At 43.5% G+C, this 20,195-nt stretch overlaps 1 protein-coding gene across 1 annotated transcript in view; it reads left to right on the top strand.

Annotated features, from left to right (window-relative positions):
* nipal4 (NIPA like domain containing 4) overlaps positions 1 to 19,878 on the top strand; it is a 36,780-nt gene extending 16,902 nt beyond the window's left edge. Inside the window, exons 2-10 of the mRNA XM_072445997.1 lie at positions 2,945 to 3,052; positions 4,256 to 4,381; positions 9,589 to 9,645; positions 9,716 to 9,806; positions 13,070 to 13,230; positions 16,333 to 16,500; positions 17,225 to 17,304; positions 17,527 to 17,739; positions 19,505 to 19,878. Of these exons, the coding sequence (XP_072302098.1) occupies positions 2,945 to 3,052; positions 4,256 to 4,381; positions 9,589 to 9,645; positions 9,716 to 9,806; positions 13,070 to 13,230; positions 16,333 to 16,500; positions 17,225 to 17,304; positions 17,527 to 17,739; positions 19,505 to 19,705 (1,205 nt within the window). The 3' untranslated portion in view covers positions 19,706 to 19,878. The remainder of the gene's footprint in view (positions 1 to 2,944; positions 3,053 to 4,255; positions 4,382 to 9,588; positions 9,646 to 9,715; positions 9,807 to 13,069; positions 13,231 to 16,332; positions 16,501 to 17,224; positions 17,305 to 17,526; positions 17,740 to 19,504) is intronic.
* Positions 19,879 to 20,195: the final 317 nt, after the last annotated feature.

Genomic DNA, 20,195 nt, shown 5'->3' with positions numbered 1-20,195 from the left:
TTCTTTAAACAGAAATGGAGGGCTTAGGTTTCATCTTCCTGTTATTTATAATGGGATTCTGAACCCCTGGAAAGGTAAAGGACATTCAGATGCTAATCAGGTACTCAGGGTGGTTGAGCCACGGTCTCACAAAGACAAAGAGGTTTCTAATAGCCCATTAAGATTCTGAATAGGCTAGCTCAGTTTCTGTTGAAACAAACAACTCTTTCTACTTCAGGAAGGCTCCTCCCAATGGGCGGGTCTTACCACAGAACAGTATTAATATCGGAGTTCTCGACCTAAATTCTGTTATTGACAATGACTCTTGGATGAGAGTCGAAACGTCTATTTTTTCAAACTGAGTCCAGATGACTACAACTGAAGCTTTTTCTACTATATATATATATGTATATATATATATATATATATATGTATATATGTATATATGTATATGTGTGTGTGTGGCAGCAGAAGGGCCAGCATCCCCTGAAGGTGCAGGAGCAACAGGGAGGTCTGAAGGCAAATCCAGATCTTCAAAAAGAACATTGTACATCAGTTATATTTTAGCCCAGTACATTTACTGCAATATTATTCAAACTTTTACTATTATAATACAGTATATTAAATGAGGCACATATGTTGCCAATATCATTTTCCAGTTTCATCAGCTCTTTGATAACTTCACACACTCACTAGAAGCACAATGAGCTGTGCACTATAGCTTCTAGTGCACTATAGATTCTAGCGCACAGCTGATTGTGTAAACATTTCTTTGAGGCTGTGGGACAATTAAATAGTCCTGACATTAGATTGTAGTCACTCATTTCGCTGTTCGAGACAGTAATTTAAGTTTTGTATCTACGTAATGTGATCTCAAATGCATCAAAGTATTTTTAAAGTCTCATTTCAGGTGGATGAGATCTCTTGTTAGCATTAGCTCGTAGCCTAGCGCTCTGCTTGTTGAGCAGAACAACAACTCTTCCGACAGCCCTGCTGCTGCTTCTTCTGGCCCCTTCATATAATGTGTCCCTACTCTTCTGCAGATAACTCTGAATAAACACATGAACTCGTCAAACACAAACCAGCGCAAATTATTTTGACCGCATCAACTATCAACACGTAGATTTTAATCGTCTCAAAGTTGTAATAACTTACCCCACAGTCCAGTCTCCTCTGATCTTCCTCCAGGCTCGCTCCTTCTGGTGTTCCACCAAAGTTGAACAAATCTGAACTTTTCTGCCACGAACATTTTTAACGCCTTGAAGCTTATGCCTGTCAAAGCATCTAGGCGGCGAAAAAGCAGGAATCGTGCCGCGGGAAACGCAGGAGGTGTTCGACGCGCGTTTACATAGACTTTGAATGTAAACTGGACACTTTGGCCGCCGCGCTCTGAAAGAGTCTTGTAGTTTTTAGCTGTTTTGCTGTGGGCGCGTTGAGCTGCTACGCACCGCGCATGCGGGTCAGTTTGGATCAGCCGAAAACCGGCAATTACGACATGGACCGGCCGGTCACCGATTCTGTCCGATTCGACCTAAAACCGGCTTTTTAAATCGGCGGCCGATTGATCGGTGCATCCCTAAGCTTAACAGTTAACACACATTCATGTGTTTTACTAGAGGAACAACTTCCGAACAAGAGCATGTTGAGTATTGGTATTAGGGCAGCTGTTTCAGCTGATACTATGTTATGTTACTATGTTATTATGTTTGTCAAGTGTATTACTGGTTTGACTGGGCTGAACCCCACACTTGAAGTTTAATGCCTTTAGATACATTTCCACTCTTTGATTTTACAGATCAATTGGCATCAAAGTCATGTAAAAACCTTCAAAAACGAGCATAACAGTCAACTAGAACCACTATAAATCAATCAACTTAGCAGTATCAAAAATAGAATATGAAAATATTTTACACTACACACAATACATCATATTAGCGGCATTAAACACAAGACCATATTTAACAACTGTAGAATACAAATACTATTACAAAATATAAGCTCCAATTAATGAATCCAGCAATTAAACAATATTACTTTGACTTAGTATTTACTTAGATGTATAAATATGTATATTGCACATTAACCCACTGAAATAAATGCCAAATACATCACACCACAACATAAGTTATTTCATTCATATTGTAGCGACCCTAATGTTAAGCACTATCTGGTTAAATGTTCCTTTCACACTGTTGTCAATGCATTGTTATTGTGTGGAGTGCAGGTCATTACATATTGATAATATAATTGGTGTGTGTGTGTGTGTGTGTGTGTGTGTGCGTGTGCGCGCGCGGTCTCTGGGGCGGAGCTAAGGGCGGGCTCAGGAGACCAGGTGATTTTTGATGTTCCTGTTCCATCGCCGTGGTCACGGCCAACAGTAACCAACTCTGTTCAAGAAATAAAGTGACAACTTGTGAGCACTAAACCAGCATTACTGACCTGAGCAAGAAGTTACAATATTTACACCCAAACCAAAGCACAACCCGCTCCTTTTTAACAAGCGTCTTAAACTAACACACGGACCGGCACAAGCGGCGACACACGCGACGGCTTAAAACGATTCAAATAAAGTCAGCTCTCTTACATCTGCCTCAATGTTCGGTCTCTCGCATCTTTAAACTCATTGCGCCGGCTTCAACTTCTGCCGCGCGGAAGACGCGTGCGTCGCTGATGGCTCCGGGCGCGCCATTGACAGCGATGTCAGTGTTTACGTCTTTTCCAGCGCGAATTTCTCGATCTATGGAAGGTTTAGGATGGTTTAGATTCATGAATGAAAAGGATATAGAATGTGAGTGGTAGATTTTTTATGAGTCCAGAACCGAATCACCGAGGTTTAGTTTTTTTTGGACCTGAACCGAAACGTTTTTACAAGTCCGGATCCGGTCCTGCGGAGCGGTACGCATCCATAAGTACTAACCGTTGTCCCTGTGTGTTTGGCTCACGTTCCATTCCTTCTGTGTTCCAGGCTCTGCGCTGAGGGTCTGGTGCGGCTCTCAGTCGTCGGTCTGCGTCGTCACCGATCAGATTCTGTTTCCATCTACCATGTCTCCTGGCGCCAACGGCACCAAACTAGGTAAGACGCCGACAAGGAGAAGCGGGTGAGGAAAGGGGACGAGAGAAGCGGGCGGGGGGACCGGATTGGTTCGGTCCCTTTTGGGTAATTGTGAACGTGCAGTCGAACTCTGGTCCGGTTGGAAAGGTTGGTCTCAGTCAGATTGGATCAAACTCTGGCGGAATATGTCTGAATTTTGAACGCAAATGAACCACAGAGAAACATAACCATGGAGTAACCATGGAGTGACCATGGAGTGCCAATGGAGTGCCAATAGAGTGACCATGGAGTGACCATGGAGTGACCATGGAGTGCCAATGGAGTGCCAATGGAGTGCCAATGGAGTGACCATGGAGTGCCAATGGAGTGCCAATGGAGTGACCATGGAGTGCCAATGGAGTGCCAATGGAGTGCCAATGGAGTGCCAATGGAGTGACCATGGAGTGCCAATGGAGTGCCAATGGAGTGCCAATGGAGTGCCAATGGAGTGCCAATGGAGTGCCCATGGAGTGCCCATGGAGTGACCATGGAGTGACCATAGAGTGACCATGGAGTGGCCACGCTGAGCCACACGCGAGGCTCAAAACAAACTTGTGTGTGAGATCGTCGGGACAAATGACCCACAGAAAAAGGGGTCAGAGGAGCAAGTCTGGTTTCATTATAATCACTGAGGATCACGCCAACATGACAAGAATAACAAGGCTTTAAAGCTACATGGAACAAACGCTTAAGCTGTTTCCTTGTTCAGTGACACCAGTAATGAGCTGAACAGGTGAAATGTGGTCATATCCAGTGATGTCGCCATATAAAATGATTATAAAATATCTTGATATCCCTTGTCCCATTTTTCACAGTCTGGGTTTATGAAACACACATTTGTATACACGGTCTTCTTTACTTTGGACTTGTGTTCGTCTCTCTGCCCCTCTCTGCCCCTCTCTGCTCCTCTCTGCCCCTCTCTGCTCCTCTCTGCTCCTCTCTGCTCCTCTCTGCTCCTCTCTGCCCCCCTCTGCCCCTCTCTGCTCCTCTCTTCTCCTCTCTGCCCCCCTCTGCCCCTCTCTGCCCCTCTCTGCCCCTCTCTGCTCCTCTCTGCTCCTCTCTGCCCCTCTCTGCCCCTCTCTGCTCCTCTCTGCTCCTCTCTGCCCCTCTCTGCTCCTCTCTGCCCCTCTCTGCTTCTCTCTGCTTCTCTCTGCTTCTCTCTGGCATTAGAAGTGGAAGGCCAAGGTAACGTGTACAACCTGCTGCTGGGGCTGAGTCTGGCGCTGCTGTCGGCTGTCTTGATCGGGGTCAGCGTCGTCATGAAGAAGAAGGCTCTGCTGCGGCTGCAGAGCGACGGCGGCACCAGAGCTGGTCAGTGCAGACACAAACACATGCGTGACGGAGGTGTTTCTGAACGTCTCACACTTCTACCTTTTGGCTTTGTAAGTCAGGAGTAGGATTTTAAATTTGATTCTAAACTCGACAAGAGCTAGTGAAGAGACTCCAGCACCGGCGTAATATGCTCTTCTTTTAGTTCCTGTTAGTACCGTATTTTGCGCACGAAAAGGCGCACCGGATTATTAAGCGCACCATCAGCTATTTGTGTACCATGTGTACTGGTCCATACGTAAAGCGCACCGGACTATAAAGCGCATAAGATAAACAAAACAGACAGATAAGTCAGTCAGTTGAGCTTTATGAAACGCGTTCAACTCATTCAGATCAACATTGTTCAACATCAAAACACACTCTGCTACCGCTAACAGACACGTTAGCATATCCAAATAAATTCTCAGTCAAGATCACTTGTAAACACGTAAAATACAAACACAGAACACACTCCCCTACCGCTAAAAGACACGTTAGCGTATCCACAACAACTACCAGCCTCGTTCAGTTGCAACACGGAAATTACATCACAATACACTCACTTTTTCAGTTCATTCCTCGTCATCAAATCCTTCAAATGCGCCAAAGTACATCCCGCATAGCTATGACCAGATGTCCCGATTTACCGGGGACAGCCCCGATTGTTTACGTCCCGTGTCCCGGTTTAATGTCTACTGGGGCGCATAATGGTAAAAGCAGCCAAAGCGTCGATAGTGCTCCGGGCTAAAATCTCTTTGGTCATGTGATCCCGCATCTCGGACCCACGCGGCAGTTCAGTGATGATTCCGGCCTCTGACCACAGTTGACTGATAATTTAGCCCGTAAGCGCATTTCTAATAATATAAGAGCCATCTTGGGACAAGTTTCTTGGGGTCCTTCATTTACCGGTAGGTGTCTGCATTGTGCCTGACTGAAAATGTTGTTTACGTTTTGACAAAGTGTTGCGTGTGCCGTGTGCAGGTAGACTGCTGTTCCCAGAATGCTTTGCACACATGTTGTTGGGACTTCCGGTTCCGGAGTACTGTAAATATAGTCGGGCATCGGCGTCTCGTGTCCCAAATCTTCTTTATACACCATGTACCGCACAAAATCTCTTCGCGGTCAGTAAGCACAACCAGAAATAAACCATATATTAAGCACACGGACGGCTTTTGAGGACGTTAAAGACTTTTACGTGCGCTTTATAGTGCAGAAAATACGGTAATCTTGCTGCTGCATTTTGAAGGACATGCTGTGAGCAGGGAGTTACATTAGTCTAATCTGCATGGATATGTTTTCCAGCATAGCTTTTAGGCAGGATTCTTCTGATTTTGGCTTCATTGCGCAAATGGAATAGGCTGTTTTACAGGCTTGATTTATATGCGCTTTAAATTAGATCTCCTGGTGAAATAAGACTCTTACAGTAGAACTGGAGGCTACACTGACATTGTCTAGTGTGACTATCTGCTCAGATAAAGCGTCTCATAGATGTTTAGGGCCAAGCACAATGACCTAGGTTTTTTTCAGGGTTAAGGCAAGTCAAATTCATTTGTAGAGCACATTTCATACACAAGGCAATTCAAAGTGCTTCACCCAGCAGGAAATATGCATTAAAATCACAAAGAAATTACAGAAACAGAAATAAAATTCACTAAGAAAATAAAACATAGAAAAATAAAAAAACACCTAGCCACAAAGGGTTTTCGGAGTCTAACTCCCTTTTTAAATCAGTCCAACTGATTGTATGTACTTTTACACGTCCAACGTGTTAAGAAGTAGATAATTAAGTGTCATCCAGGTTTTTATATCCTTCACACAAGCACTAAATATGTCTACTTGATTCCTCTGATCGGGATTCAATGATAAATACAGCTGTGTGTCATCTGCATAGAAGGATAAGATAATCCTTTAATGTCCACACAAGGGGAAATTTTGTTACAACGCAGTAGAACAGGAGGAAAGGACAGACTATAGGAAGTTTAAAAAAAACACTCTTAATAGAAGAACTCTCTTATGAACAAAACAAAAAACTCTTATAAACAAAACTCCTCTCCTATCTTAATAGGGAATGGAGGGGGGAAATAAAATAGATAAATAAAAATAAAAAGATAAAGAAAAAAATAAGATAATAATAGAATAAATTAAATAAAGTAAAAATAGCTAGCATAAGACTAGGTAAGAGTAAGTAAGTAAACAAAATAAAACAAAATAAAGCACTCTTATTTACATCAGTTGTATGCACATGAATATGGCCTTAATTGCTTGTGAGTATGACAGTAATTGCACATGAATATGACGGTATTGCACATGGTTAATTCAGTATTGCACATGAATATGACAGTATTGCACATGGTTAAGTCAGTATTGCACATGTTCAGGGCTAGCAGTGTTTGTTGTAGAGTCTGACAGCAGCAGGAAGGAAAGACCTGCAAAACCTTTCCTTCACACAGCGAGGGTGGATCAGTCTCTCGCTGAAGCTGCTCTCCAGAGCGGACAGAGTGTCCTGCAGAGGGTGAGGCTCATGGTCCAGCATAGATGTGAATTTAGCCAGGACCCTTCTGTCCCCCACCTCCTGCACCGAGTCCAGAGCGCAGCCCAGGACGGAGCTGAACTTCTTGATGACTTTGTCCAGCTTCTTCCTCTCCCTCTCTGTGATGCTGCTGCTCCAGCAGGCCACACCGTACAGGAGCTGATGCCACCACAGAGTCATAGAAGGTCTTCAGGAGTGGTCCTGTCACTCCAAAAGACCTGAGTCTCCTCAGGAGGTAGAGCCGACTCTGGCCTTCCTGAACAGTGCGTCTGTGTTATGAGTCCAGTCAGATGAACACCCAGGTACTTGTATGAGTCCACTCTCTCAATGTCCCGTCCCTGGTGAGGGGGCAGCAGAGTGGCGTCTACGGAAGTCCACCACCATCTCCTTGGTCTTCCCCGCGTTGATGAGAAGGTGGTTCCGCTGACACCAGTCCACAAAGTCCTGCGCCAGTCCTCTGTACTCCGCATCATCGTCGTCCGTGATGAGTCCTATGATGGCAGAGTGGTCAGAGAACTTCTGCAGGACACAGCTGTCTGTGTCGTGTCTGAGGTCTGCAGTGTAGAGGGTGAAGAGAAAGGGCGCGAGGACGGTGCCCTGGGGCGCCCCCACACTGCAGGTCCGAGTGTCAGACACACAGTCCCGGGCTCTCACAAACTGGGGTCGGTCTGTGAAGTAGTCCAGGATCCACTCTGCCAGGTCATACTCCACTCCAGCCGTCTCCAGCTTGTCCCTCAGGAGCAGCGGCTGGATGGTGTTGAAGGCGCTGGAGAGATCAAAGAACAGGATCCTCACAGAGCTGCCAGGCTTCTCCAGGTGAGAGAGAGAGCGGTGCAGCAGGGAGATGACGGCGTCCTCCACTCCAATTCCAGGCCGGTATGCGAACTGCAACGGGTCCATGGCTGAGCTCACGGTGGAGCGGAGGTGGTCCAGGACCAGCCGCTCCAGTGTCTTCATCAGGTGGGACGTGAGAGCCACCGGCCTGAAGCTGTTGAGGTCTTTGGCGCGTGGTGTCTTGGGCACAGGTACCAGACAGGAGGTCTTCCAGACCTGTGGTACCACCCTCATCTTCAGGCTCATGTTGAAGACATGCTCCATAACTCCACACAGTTCATCTGCGCAGGACTTAAGGAGCCTGGGGCTGATGCCGTCAGGTCCCGCTGCTTTCCTCACTTTAATCCTCTTCAGCTCTCTCCTCACCTGTGCTGCTGAGACAGTCAGTGGTTGGCAGGGGGACTGTGTGCTGGGGGGATGGGTGAGTCCAGGTGAAGTGGGGAGCTGATGGGCCGGAGCAGAGGTGTGAAGAGGAACGGGGGTGGGCCATTGTCCGGCTGTGGAAGAGGGAGCATGCAGCTGTGCAGGGGGAGGGGTGGGTGACTGATCAAACCTCAAGAATTGAGTATTTAAATCGTTCACCCACTGTATGTCTTCCTCTGTCTGGGCAGGGGGGGTCTGAAGCCTGAAATGGTTTTCAGGCTCCTCCACACTCCCTGAATGTTCTTCTGCTGCAGCTGCTCCTCCATCCTCCTCTTGTAGCCGGCTTCCGCCCTGCCTGATCTTCCTCCTCAGCTCTTTCTGCACAGTCCTCAGCTCCTCCTTGTTCCCTGGCCTGAAGGCTAGTTGTGGGATGTCTGCCATGCTTTCTGACAATGTTACCTAACGGCAGCAGAGAGTTTAGAGTAAACAGAATTGGACCGAGTACTGAACCCTGTTAAATAGAGTTTAATTATTCAAATAAATGGGAAACACTGAGACAATACAGTACAAAAGAGCTTTATTTAATCTGCTGATAACACTGGATGATGTGACTCTGTGCCATTATGTCCTGAGTCTCCTTCAGCGTTGGCCCTGGAAACCGTGTCGTTGGTGATGGTCGTCGTTACACTGGGGACTTTACAGAGCAACATCGCTAAATCCCAAAGCTAATTATGTATATCAGGGCTCAGATTAAGGATCTTCACTTGTATAGTGGCGCTGCTAAACAATCTGGTAATTTTTTCAACTTTCAATAGCAATTTGATAATTGCATAGCAAAACACAAACGTGACTAACAATCAATATTTTCCATTGATATAACGCGATTATTTATTTAAAATGTAATTGTAAACATTCTATTTAAAAAAAAAAAAAAAAAAACTCTTAACAAATTAACTTTTAAACACGTTTTAAACAAATTAAAACAAAAACAGAAAACAAATAAAATTAGTTGTTGAACAGATTAATCAACACAAAGTCAGATTGCCTTATTTACAACTTTCTTCCATATCCTCACCAATCAGATGACTATTTGCAGTAGTCTCATTTACATATTAATTGTCATTACACTCAAAAAATATGTATTAAGCTTCTGATGGAAAGATAAAGGTTGCTGTGGTGTCCCTCATGGTGTATTTTATGTGTTATTCAAATTGTACCGCTCTATTTGACATTCCTTTATATATTATATATATATATATATATATATATATATATATATATATATATATATATATATATATATATATATATATAATATACATTATATTATATATTATGTATATATATTTATATATATAATATAGTTATAAACCAAGCTAGCTGTCTAGCTAAAAAACAGCTAGACAAATGGAACTGAACGTGGAGGATTAATGGTTCAAGCGAGCGTACGCACTCATTTTGCCTGGTATCTTTGTGTCTCCAGGCGACGGGGGCCACGGGTACCTGAAGGACTGGCTCTGGTGGGGTGGCCTGTTGACAAGTAAGAACCCCCTGACCTCCTGTCTCGTTCCCCATCTGCCCCACTTCATCTGTGACTGTGTGTGTTTCAGTGGGATTGGGCGAGGCGTGCAACTTCGCCGCTTATGCCTTTGCTCCAGCGACACTCGTGACTCCTCTGGGCGCTCTCGCCGTCATCATCAGGTAAACACAGGAACTTCAAACACGGTTCAGTTTAAGTCCTTCAAAAGCTCTCATGACATTCTTCAATTAAATCATGATAAATCAATCAATCAACCTTTATTTATAGAGCCCTTTACAACACTCAAAGTGACCAAAGTGCTTCACAATAAAAAACAAGTCAAAACATAAAACTAAGTAAAACCAATGCCAGGGGGCAGTTTGTTCCAGGGTCTGGAACCAGCAACAGAGAAGGCTCGTTTGAGTCTGGCTCTGTGTACGTCCAACAGAAGCTGATTTGTCGACCTTAGAGCCCTTAGAGCCCTGCTTGAGTTTGGGACAGACAGAAGCTCTGCCAGACAAAAAGTACAATTTTAAAAATAGATTCTAAAACAAACAGGAAGCCAATGGAGAGCAAAAGATCCGGGGTGATGTGCTGACGTCTGGTGTTGGTTAGAAAAGGCGCCGCAGCTTTCTGTACGAGCTGAAGGCTGCTGAGGGCGGACTGGGAGACACCGACATAAAATGCATTGCAATTATCTATTCTTGAGCAGATGAAAGCACGAATAGTCCTTTTTTTTTTTTTTTTTATAGTGTGTTTCCGGTAACATTGGGGAAAAAAATCCAGGTCAGTAGGTCGGCTTTTTTATTTTTTAAATATATTTTTAAATCCTCGCTCAGGTTTTGCAGACAGTTTTCTTTTCTCAGAAGTGAGCGCTTCGCATTGGTGTGGCCGCATTGGTATGCAGATATTGAATAAAATTGTTATCTACATCTATACTGGTCCAACCACAGGAAAAGAGCCATTAGCAGACAACTTTTTAGTAATTACCGTTCCATTGTGGTCCGCCGGCGCTGTTGCCCTGCGCGCGTATTTTTCTTTTTGTCACTTGATGATGTGAGCACTTTTCGACAGTCACGCCAAATAACTTCACAGCTGAAACACCGGGCGTGCATATCGCCCATGGATCATTATATTATCATTGCATGGCTGCCGTCTGCATGCTGCCCAAAAAGAGCATCTGCAAACATAGATCATCTATGCGCCCGTAGGTAAAACGAAACCTATCAAAAGTGCGGCGATTTTCATATCTTACAATCCCCACAGATGATTTTTTCACGCAGCTTTTGGATTTGCTCTCATAATTTGATATTCTCGAAACGTACGGCCAGTAAATATGCGATTAAAAAATCCAGCTCGGTCGGGTTACCGGAAACACTCTTTCTTCTTGGCCTTAAAAAAGGCTTGACTTTAGAGCAAGTGTCGATCAATCTTTTAGCTAACCATACTGTCAAATTGTTGTCTAAAACAACCCCAAGATTCTCGGTTTTATCGTGGATGACAAGTTATCGGAATTAAACAGCAAAGAATCACCAAATAATATGTACTGTCTTCTTATCATTCGACATTTTGCCCTAACCACATAGCCTCAGCTCTTGAAGGGCTTTAATGTCGTTATTAGGGCGTTTCAAATCCGAACTGCAGAAGCCAAAATTCAAAAGATAAAGAGCTTTTACTCAGGCTAAAAGCTCATGGAGCTTCTAGTTCAGGCGGTGCTCAGGTTGAGTCACTCTTGTGGAGCGCAGGTATTTGCACAGAGCGTAAACATAGGCTGAAGCGCTGAGTAAACTCTGGAGCAGGATGTTTGAGCCGTGTGTGTTTGCACCGTCTGTTTTCTTTTCTTTTTTTTTTTTTTTTAACCTATTTTACTTTTCATATGAACATGGAACAACAAAAACTAAACAACAGAAGAGGGAATGAAATGGAAACACAAGCAAAACAGAGAGAGAAAAAAAACTCGCACAAAGAGCGAACTGGACCCGGGAGAACACAATTTAAAGGAGCAAAAGTTGAAAATAAGGGAGTGGCATCAGAGAAAATGAAATATATATATACACATGCCATATATACACACACAAAATATCATTACCGGTACTGAATATCAGGTTCAAGATAATTGTCCCATTTTGGCCATTCTTTTTTAAATTAATCTATTTTTGAGGTGAGTCCTGAGGTTATTTGTTCCATTTTGCATACGTCTGTTAAAATTGTTGTCCAATCCTTTGTCGTTGGGGCGGTTTGAGTCATCCTTTTTTGTGTGAGAGCCTTCTTCCCAGCCGCCAGGAGTATATTCCAGAGATAGTCTTCCCTTGTGTCCATTGTGGGAAGTTTGAGGCCCAAGTGCATTATTCAGAAATTAAAAGTGATGGTGGTGTTAAAGACAATCTGCATTGCTTTGTTCATATCAGTCCAGTATTGTTGTATGATGTGACTGTCCCAAAACACATGATAGTGGTTTGTCTCCTGGCATCCAGTTTTTCCAGCGTTCAGCCCCTTCCTGTGAATAATGTACACTCTGACCTAGTGTTATGAAAATTCTTCCAACAGAACTCCCTCCAAACATGGGACCCCCGTGGTCCTCCATTGTGATGTACATATCTCTTTCCAGTCCTCGTCCGTCAAATCTATTTTACCTTCTTCTTCCCATTTTATTTGAATATACTTAGTAGATTGTCTGTCTAAGTCATTAATGCATTTATATACTTTTGATATTATTCCCTCTGAAAGTTCTGATTTATATGCCTTGATAAAGGTTTGAGTCGAAGGGCTATAATTGTCATTATTTTTGCTTTATTTCTTGACTAGGCTACCCCAAATAAATTGTATGTTTGGTGTAACCTGACCCAACATTTTTCAAGTGGGTCGGTCGGTAGGTAAATTCTTATTTTTTTTTTTACTTTGAAGGCAAAAAAAAAAAGATCAAAATCGTCGCCATTTTTTGACTCTGAGTGACCGCCAGGGGTCAGGCTTCAACAGTCAATGACAGACTAAATCTCCCGATTTTAAGGTTTACGATTTTAAGAAATAATTATTTTTACGTCCCTGTCAACATGACGGGTACCAATCATTTGGTACCTGTCAGCCTCTCGTATCAATATGATACCAGAGGCGTGCGGGCGCCGCTCTAGATCGCCGTGTAGGCGCCTCCGTGTTAAAAGCAGTGCTTTATTTTGTAAAAGCGTCAAAAAAAGGTCGTGATACACATATTGGCTTTCCATAGCCTTTGACATAAGTTACAGGTTTTTTACTATGTCATTTAAATCTATAGATTGTTATATTCCACTCATCAAACTGCTGGTTCGGGATGTAAATTTTGATATTATTTTTATATTATTCAATCCTTTGGCTTTGACTTAAAAATGAAATAAGGTTAAATTGTTCAAGGTCTTTCTGTATACCCCTCTTCTAGTCTATAGTGTACATTTTTGAGGGATTCTGTTTTCAGCGCCGTTCTGGCCTCCTACCTGTTTGGGGAGGTGCTGAACTTCATCGGAAAGTTTGGCTGCTTCCTGTGCATCCTCGGCAGCGTCCTTTTGGTCCTCCACGCACCACAGGAACAGGAAGTGACGTCGCTGCAGGAGATGAGCGAAATGCTTCTGGAGACTGGTAAGAACCGCTCCGCTGACGTTAGGATCTGTTGGGTTTTAGAAGTGTTTATTACCAGTTAAGCTTTTTTTCACAGAAAAATATGCTTTTTATTGTGCCCCTCTGCTTTATACTAAGCAGAGGGCCACAAACAACCCGACAATGTCGAGTGAACATTGTTTCGATGCCTCCACCTTTTGATAAGACTTGGAACATTAATATTAGGTTGGTATAACATCAAAATGCTTTCAATTTTCCAATAAAAAGTACTTTTTATGGTTTGGACCCACTTAGAAGGAAGGCCAACAAAAATTGGTCTGAGGGCCTCATTTGGCCCCTGGGCTGTAGTTTGGACGTGCCTGGGTTAAGCTCTATGTCCCCAGGGGCACGTTCGTGTGTATTTGTCATCCAAAACCCAATCTTAATTCATATATCAAAACCTTGAGTTACATCATGCAATGAATAAACTCATGTAATAGTCAAGATTTATGCAAAAGGTAAATATGAGCATGTAGTGAGAATGTTTTATTCATTTAAGTCCGGTGCAAGTCCAGATTTAAACTTTAGCCCTGCCTGAGTTAGACCTGGTGTAGTCCTGGATTGGTCCTGGTCTGATTGTGGTCCTGTCCTCCTCTCTGCAACATCCTGACAGTCACAAACGTACTGAGCATCATGTGTCGCGATGCGTTGCCGTGGTTCTTGACGCAGGTCCAGCGTCGGTTTGGCGCCTTTAAGGACGTGACGACAGGGTGCGTTTCTGTCTCCACGTGTCCAGCTCTCAAAAAAAAAAATAGGCCTAAGTTTTTTGCAAAACATGAAACTTTGGATGAAATGTTCCATATCTAGAACAGGTCCACGCGGCGACAGAGAGGGGCCAGAAGGTTTCAAGGCGGTCACTCCTGATCTTGGGAGACCGTTTAATCGCTTTTGGTAAATTTTCTGAAATCATCAAAAATGCTGATTTATTGCCCAAATTTGCAGTTAAAATACAAACGAAAGCATTGAACTGTGAGATGCAAATACTACAAATACTACACAACCCAATGTACCTGGATCAAAACAGGGTTCAAGGGATTTTTGTTCTTCTCTTATGCCTCATTATAGACCGTTTTCAATGTCCTGTGTCTCTGCTTTGTTTTAGGTTAGTCTTCATTTGAAGGGACAATGCACAGAGACTTACATTCATCTCTATGAAAAAAAACAAATGTTCCTCAAGACGTTTCCATCTGCGTTGATTTGTGGGAATAGCAATTACACCCAGTCAACACTAAGAAAAGTGCAGCGTTTGAGTGTCATAATGCTAATAATGAAGCTCTAGTGCCCTCTAGTGCTGTATCCATATAAGATAAGATATTCTTTCATTGTCCACACATGGGGAAATTTCATTGTTGCAATGCAGGTAGATACAGAGGAAAAGGACAGATAACTTATAGGAAGTTTAAATATTGAATTAGAAGAACTCTTGTAAACAAAACTATTATAAACAAAAACTCCTATAGACAGAACCTCTCATTTCTTAATAAGGAATGGAGGGGTAAAATAAAAACAGCTAGCGTAAGACAAAATAATACTAATAAGAATGGTAAAAATAAACACTCTATTTATATCAGTTATATGCACATGAATGTGACATTATTGCGCGTGAGTACGACAGTAATTGCACATGAATATGACAGTATTGCACATGGTTAAGTCAGTATTGCACATGTTCAGGGCTAGCAGTGTTTGTTGTAGAGTCTGACAGCAACAGGGAGGAAAGACCTGCGAAACCTTTCCTTCACACAGCGAGGGTGGATCAGTCTGTCACTGAAGCAGCTATCCGAGTCCAGAGCACAGCCCAGGACGGAGCTGGACTTCTTGATGACTTTGTCCAGCTTCTTCCTCTCCCTCTCTGTGATGCTGCTGCTCCAGCAGACCACACCGTACAGGAGGGCTGATGCCACCACAGAGTCGTAGAAGGTCTTCAGTAGTGGCCCTGTCACTCCAAAAGACCTGAGTCTCCTCAGGAGGCAGAGCCGACTCTGGCTCTTCCTGTACAGTGCGTCTGTGTTATGAGTCCAGTCCATTTTGTGGTTCAGATGAACACCCAGGTACTTGTATGAGTCCACTCTCTCATTGTCCCGTCCCTGGATGTTCACTGGTGAGGGGGCGGTGGAGTGGTGTCTGTGGAAATCCACCACCATCTCCTTGGTCTTCCCCGTGTTGATGAGGAGGTGGTTCCGCTGACGCCAGTCCACAAAGTCCTGCGCCAGTCCTCTGTACTCCGCGTCATCGTTTTCCGTGATGAGTCGTCAGAGAACTTCTGCAGGACACAGCTGTCCGTGTCGTGTCTGAAGTCTGCTGTATAACATACAATATAACAATATATATTGTATATTATTGTATAATAATATATATATTGTATAATATAACAATATAACAGAAACATTGCTCAAAAATTAAAATTGTGAATGTGTATTTGAAAAAAACCTACAATATTGACCAAGTTTGATACCTACAAAAGTAAACATTGAGGCCAAAGTAATATTGTTTTTTTAAATTTCAAACAAGTATTAATATTCTGTCGCGATACTACATTTTAACGTAGCAATTACCGTGAGAAAAATGTCACACTTAAGTTTTGTTCCTCTTTTCTGGCTTAGCAACAGGGAAATCCTTCACTTTCATGTACATTATCTCATGGATCACCGTTCCTTTAGTCTGTGAGCAGCTTTATGAAATTAAACTATTACATTTAGGTTGGGAACTGTTTTGGATTGACACTTTTAACCCGGTTACAACGTTTTTTCCTCATCGTTAGTTTCCTCAGAGTTCTGAGTTTTGACTGATTTCGACATGTTTGAAGCTCCAGTCTTTCTACCTACCCCTACACCCTGTACTTGGAGCCTTTGTTTTTACACGTAATGGAAACTGAGTGACACGCGTAGAGTTCTAAAATGCCATAAAACATAAAAACACTGCCGTTTCGTGCAGGAACTCTGTGGACCCGTTTCAGTTGGAGGGTCGTCGTAGTCATTTTCGCTCGCTGGACTACATCATGTAATAATAATCTAGTCCGGTGAGACAGGCATGTGACAGACCTGTGGCGTCCTCTGAGTGCTTTCTGCTGTGTCCCCTCTGTAGGTTTCCTGGTGTACGCGTTCCTCGTGTTCATGGTCACGGTGGTGCTCGTTCTGATCGTCGCCCCTCGTTTCGGGCAGACTAACATCCTGGTGTACCTCTCCATCTGCTCGCTGCTCGGGGCCTTCACCGTGTCGTCCGCCAAAGGCCTCGCCATCGCCCTGCAGACCGGTGAGGAGCGCGCCCTCGACACACGACACCAGGCGCCGCAGCGGAGCTGGACTTACGAGCCACAAATGTTGAATCTCGTCAGTCGATTCATCATTGCAGCTCTAATTGTGACTCGCCTGCTGTTAACGATAATAGGAGTTGTATTTTGATAATGGTCAAATGGTTTCTTTGGACTGTACAGACTCTAAAACACACACAAAAAGACGGCATTATTAAAACAAAATGTCAAAAAGGGAAAAAAAAACGATTTCCTAAATAACTTTCTACGTAAATATTATAAATATATCGTAATATATCATCAATATTATCGTAAATATCATCTAGAAGCCTTTAATAACCATATTTCAACCTCAATTTGGTTGATAATGCGTTTTGAAAGTCCAAGTGTGTGTCCGTAACTGTTTGGCTGTCGACTACTCAAATAATTGTTAGTTATTGCCATACTCTGTACTGTAAAAATGTGGTGGCATTATTCAAGCACGATTAAAAGGACTGTTTGTTTATTTGTGCCGACAGAGAAGATGTCAAACTGTGTGCCAGTTTCTGTTTTAACATGAACCAGGTCGACACCTCTGACACGCGGCGTCATGTGAACAGAACCTGCCACAGTTTTTCATATAATCTCTGTACTTATGATTTTCCAATTTAACTTTGATCCGGTTGAGTATGCAGAAGCGCCACACGTTGTACTGAACATGTATTGAGATTTAAGGTGTTTTGACAGGTATTTACGACTACATGGTGTTTGCAAACCCGCTGACCTGGCTCCTGCTCCTCACTCTGGTCCTCTCCATACTGGCTCAGGTGAGGTTTCTTCACAAACCTTCAAATATGGTTCAAACTTGGACTAAACCCTAAACGAGACTCACCAGGACTGAACCAGGACTAAATGTGTAAAACATTTAGACAACCAAATCTTCTATAAGTTTCATATCTGTAATGTTAGAAATAAATGTCAGTATCTTGAAAATGTAAAAAAAAATGTTTCTTTATTCGTAATTATTTTTTATTGTATTTGTTTTTCAGGTGAACTACTTGAACAAGTCCCTGGACGTATTCAACACTCAGATAGTTTACCCCATTTACTATGTGCTGTTCACTTCCGTGGTCCTGTGCACCTCAGCGATTCTGTTTCAGGAGTGGAGCTCCATGTCACCTATCAACATAGTGTCCACCATCGGCTCCTTCATGGTCATCGTGGTCGGCGTCATCCTGCTCAACCTCTTCAGGGAAAACGAGGTACGTAATGCTGAAGAAACCAGTAGCGTGCTGAAAAAAATAAAAACAATGCAAAAGTGAGTTTCAAACCCCAGTCTCCCACGTGAAGGGCGAACGCCTGTTTTACTGAGCTTATCTCCCATAACAATAAATTATGCTGAATGGCGTTAATAAACAATTTCTGTTTGTATGATGAATGTACGAGTCTCTCCATGGCCTAGCACCAAAGTACATCTCGGACACTTTACTGCCATATGAACCATCTCTGACTCTGAGGACCTCAGGGACCGGCTTCCTGCTGGTGCCAAAGTCAGGACTAAACGTGGGCCGGCCTCCTGCTGGTGCCAGAGTCAGTACAACAATTAATAGTCAACTATAAAAAAAGTCGTTAACTGTTGATAATTGTGACATACGAAAAGGTTGTTTGTAGCTGCCCTAATCTACACAACATCTGAAATTCGAGGTGCTGCTTGTTTCAGTAAGTCGTGTGTAGTTGGTCTCCTGTGACTCCTCTGCCTCAGCACGTCACCACCTCCTCTCACATTCATGCTCCGGCCCGGGACACACGCGACGACCGAGTGAATCTGTCCACGAATGCTTCTGCCTCCGCTCGTACTGAAGGAACCAATCACTCTCATTCACGTTCACAGTGTGCAGTGTTTTGTGTGATTTTACTGTTTCATGTGAATCCCTCTTAAATATGATTGACAGATGGTATGCTATAGCTTTCCGTTGCACAGTCACAGCTGTTTTCAGAGCAGAAGTAGGTTTCTCACACACTCAGGGCTTTAATGTGTCTCTCTCTGTCTCGTTACATTCTCTGGTTACATTATCTTGTTACGTTTTGTCTTCACGTTCTCTCATTATGTTCTCTCGTTACATTATCTTGTTACATTCTCTCGTTACATTATCTTGTATCTGGTTACATTATTTTGTTATGTTCTGTTCACATTCTCTCGTTACATTCTGTGGTATTGGACTTGGTTCTTGGACGTCAGAGTGTTTACATGTTCAGAGGTCTTTTGAACAAACCGAGAGGCCGAGTCAGACACTTTTATGGTACTCATGACAAAAATGTGAATGCCATGAAAAATGCTCCAATTATCTCATCCATTTGGAGGCAGTAACAATCGGGGTCGCGGGTGACTGGAGCTTATAGAAAGCCGGAGAACAAGCCGGAGAACAAGGAGAGAACGCACGGCAACACGGGGAGGACATAGACTCCACCCAGAGAGAGATTATGTGATGTTGGTCTAGTCCGGGAATCGAACCCATGATCTCCTTCTTGGGAGGCAAGAGCGCAAACCGCCTTAGCCACCGTGCACCCCCTCCAAGACTCCATTTATGTTATGTTTTTCAGTGCTCTAGTTTTAAACTTTATTCCCAGAATGCACCACCTCCCCATATTCAGTCATTATCAATAATTTTCAACCCATTTCAAAACTATTTATACAATTTAAAATCTATTAAAATCCAGGTCATAATAGTAAAAGTGTGAGTGCTCTTCATTCGACTGATTGACTGTCAACAATTTGTAATATCTATAATACTTAGAACAATTGACAGTTCCATAAGTGTTGTTTAAAACATGTATTCATCATTGCTAAGTGAAACAAACAAACAACGGACGAATGAAGTAGAAAGTAATTTGGTCAGCCCCCCACAGTCTGATGGAGTGGTCTTCAGAGTGCCCGACTCGACCATGACCTGCTTGATCTTCTGTTTCCGGTGAACCAGGACGGTCAGTTTGTTAGTTTCGTTCTGACCGTTGCCTCTTTTCGTGCAGTTGACGCTGAAAAAGCTGAGCGACCGGCTGTCTCGCCCCGGTGAGGAGGCGCCGACCAACGTGGCGGCCCGTAGCCCGGTCGCTGCGGCAACCAGGAGTTTCGGGAGGAAGGAGGACAAGTGCGGCCTGATTGAAAACATGGTGATCGAGAGCCTGCCGCCGATGAGGGACGAAGGGCCGCGCGTCTTCATCATCAGCTGAGGAACGAAGGGCCCCGCGTCTTCATCTTCAGCTGTGAGACAAAGGGCCCCGCGTCTTCATCAGCTGTGAGACGAAGGGCCCCGCGTCTTCATCAGCTGTGAGACAAAGGGCCCCGCGTCTTCATCAGCTGAGGAACGAAAGGCCGCGCGTCTTCATCATCAGCTGAGGGACGAAGGGCCCGCGTCTTTATCATCAGCTGTGGGAAGAAGGGCCCCGCCTCTTCATCATCCGGGCCGCGCCTCTTCATCATCAGCTTGTTTCATGGATAGAATTGGTCAAGATTTTAGATTTTACAACATTTTAATATTTAAAATATAACATTCAGAGCATTTATTTTGTCTTTACTTGACCCTAATGCCATGTTTTTATTGTTGGTCATTTATTTCAACCTTCTTAAGTGTTAATTAAATTTTGTGACTCGTTTCGAATGAAGGAAATTTTGTATCATTTTAAAGTCATTTATAAACTGTAAATTACATCCCTGTTTGTT

This window comes from Eucyclogobius newberryi, unplaced genomic scaffold, assembly GCF_026437365.1.
Source record: "Eucyclogobius newberryi isolate DKJ021-1_F unplaced genomic scaffold, fEucNew1.0.hap1 SCAF_15, whole genome shotgun sequence".
NCBI classification, from domain to species: Eukaryota; Metazoa; Chordata; class Actinopteri; order Gobiiformes; family Gobiidae; genus Eucyclogobius; species Eucyclogobius newberryi.
The sequence above is the reverse complement of the archived record's forward strand: the minus strand, read 5'-3'. Positions and strand labels throughout refer to the sequence as shown.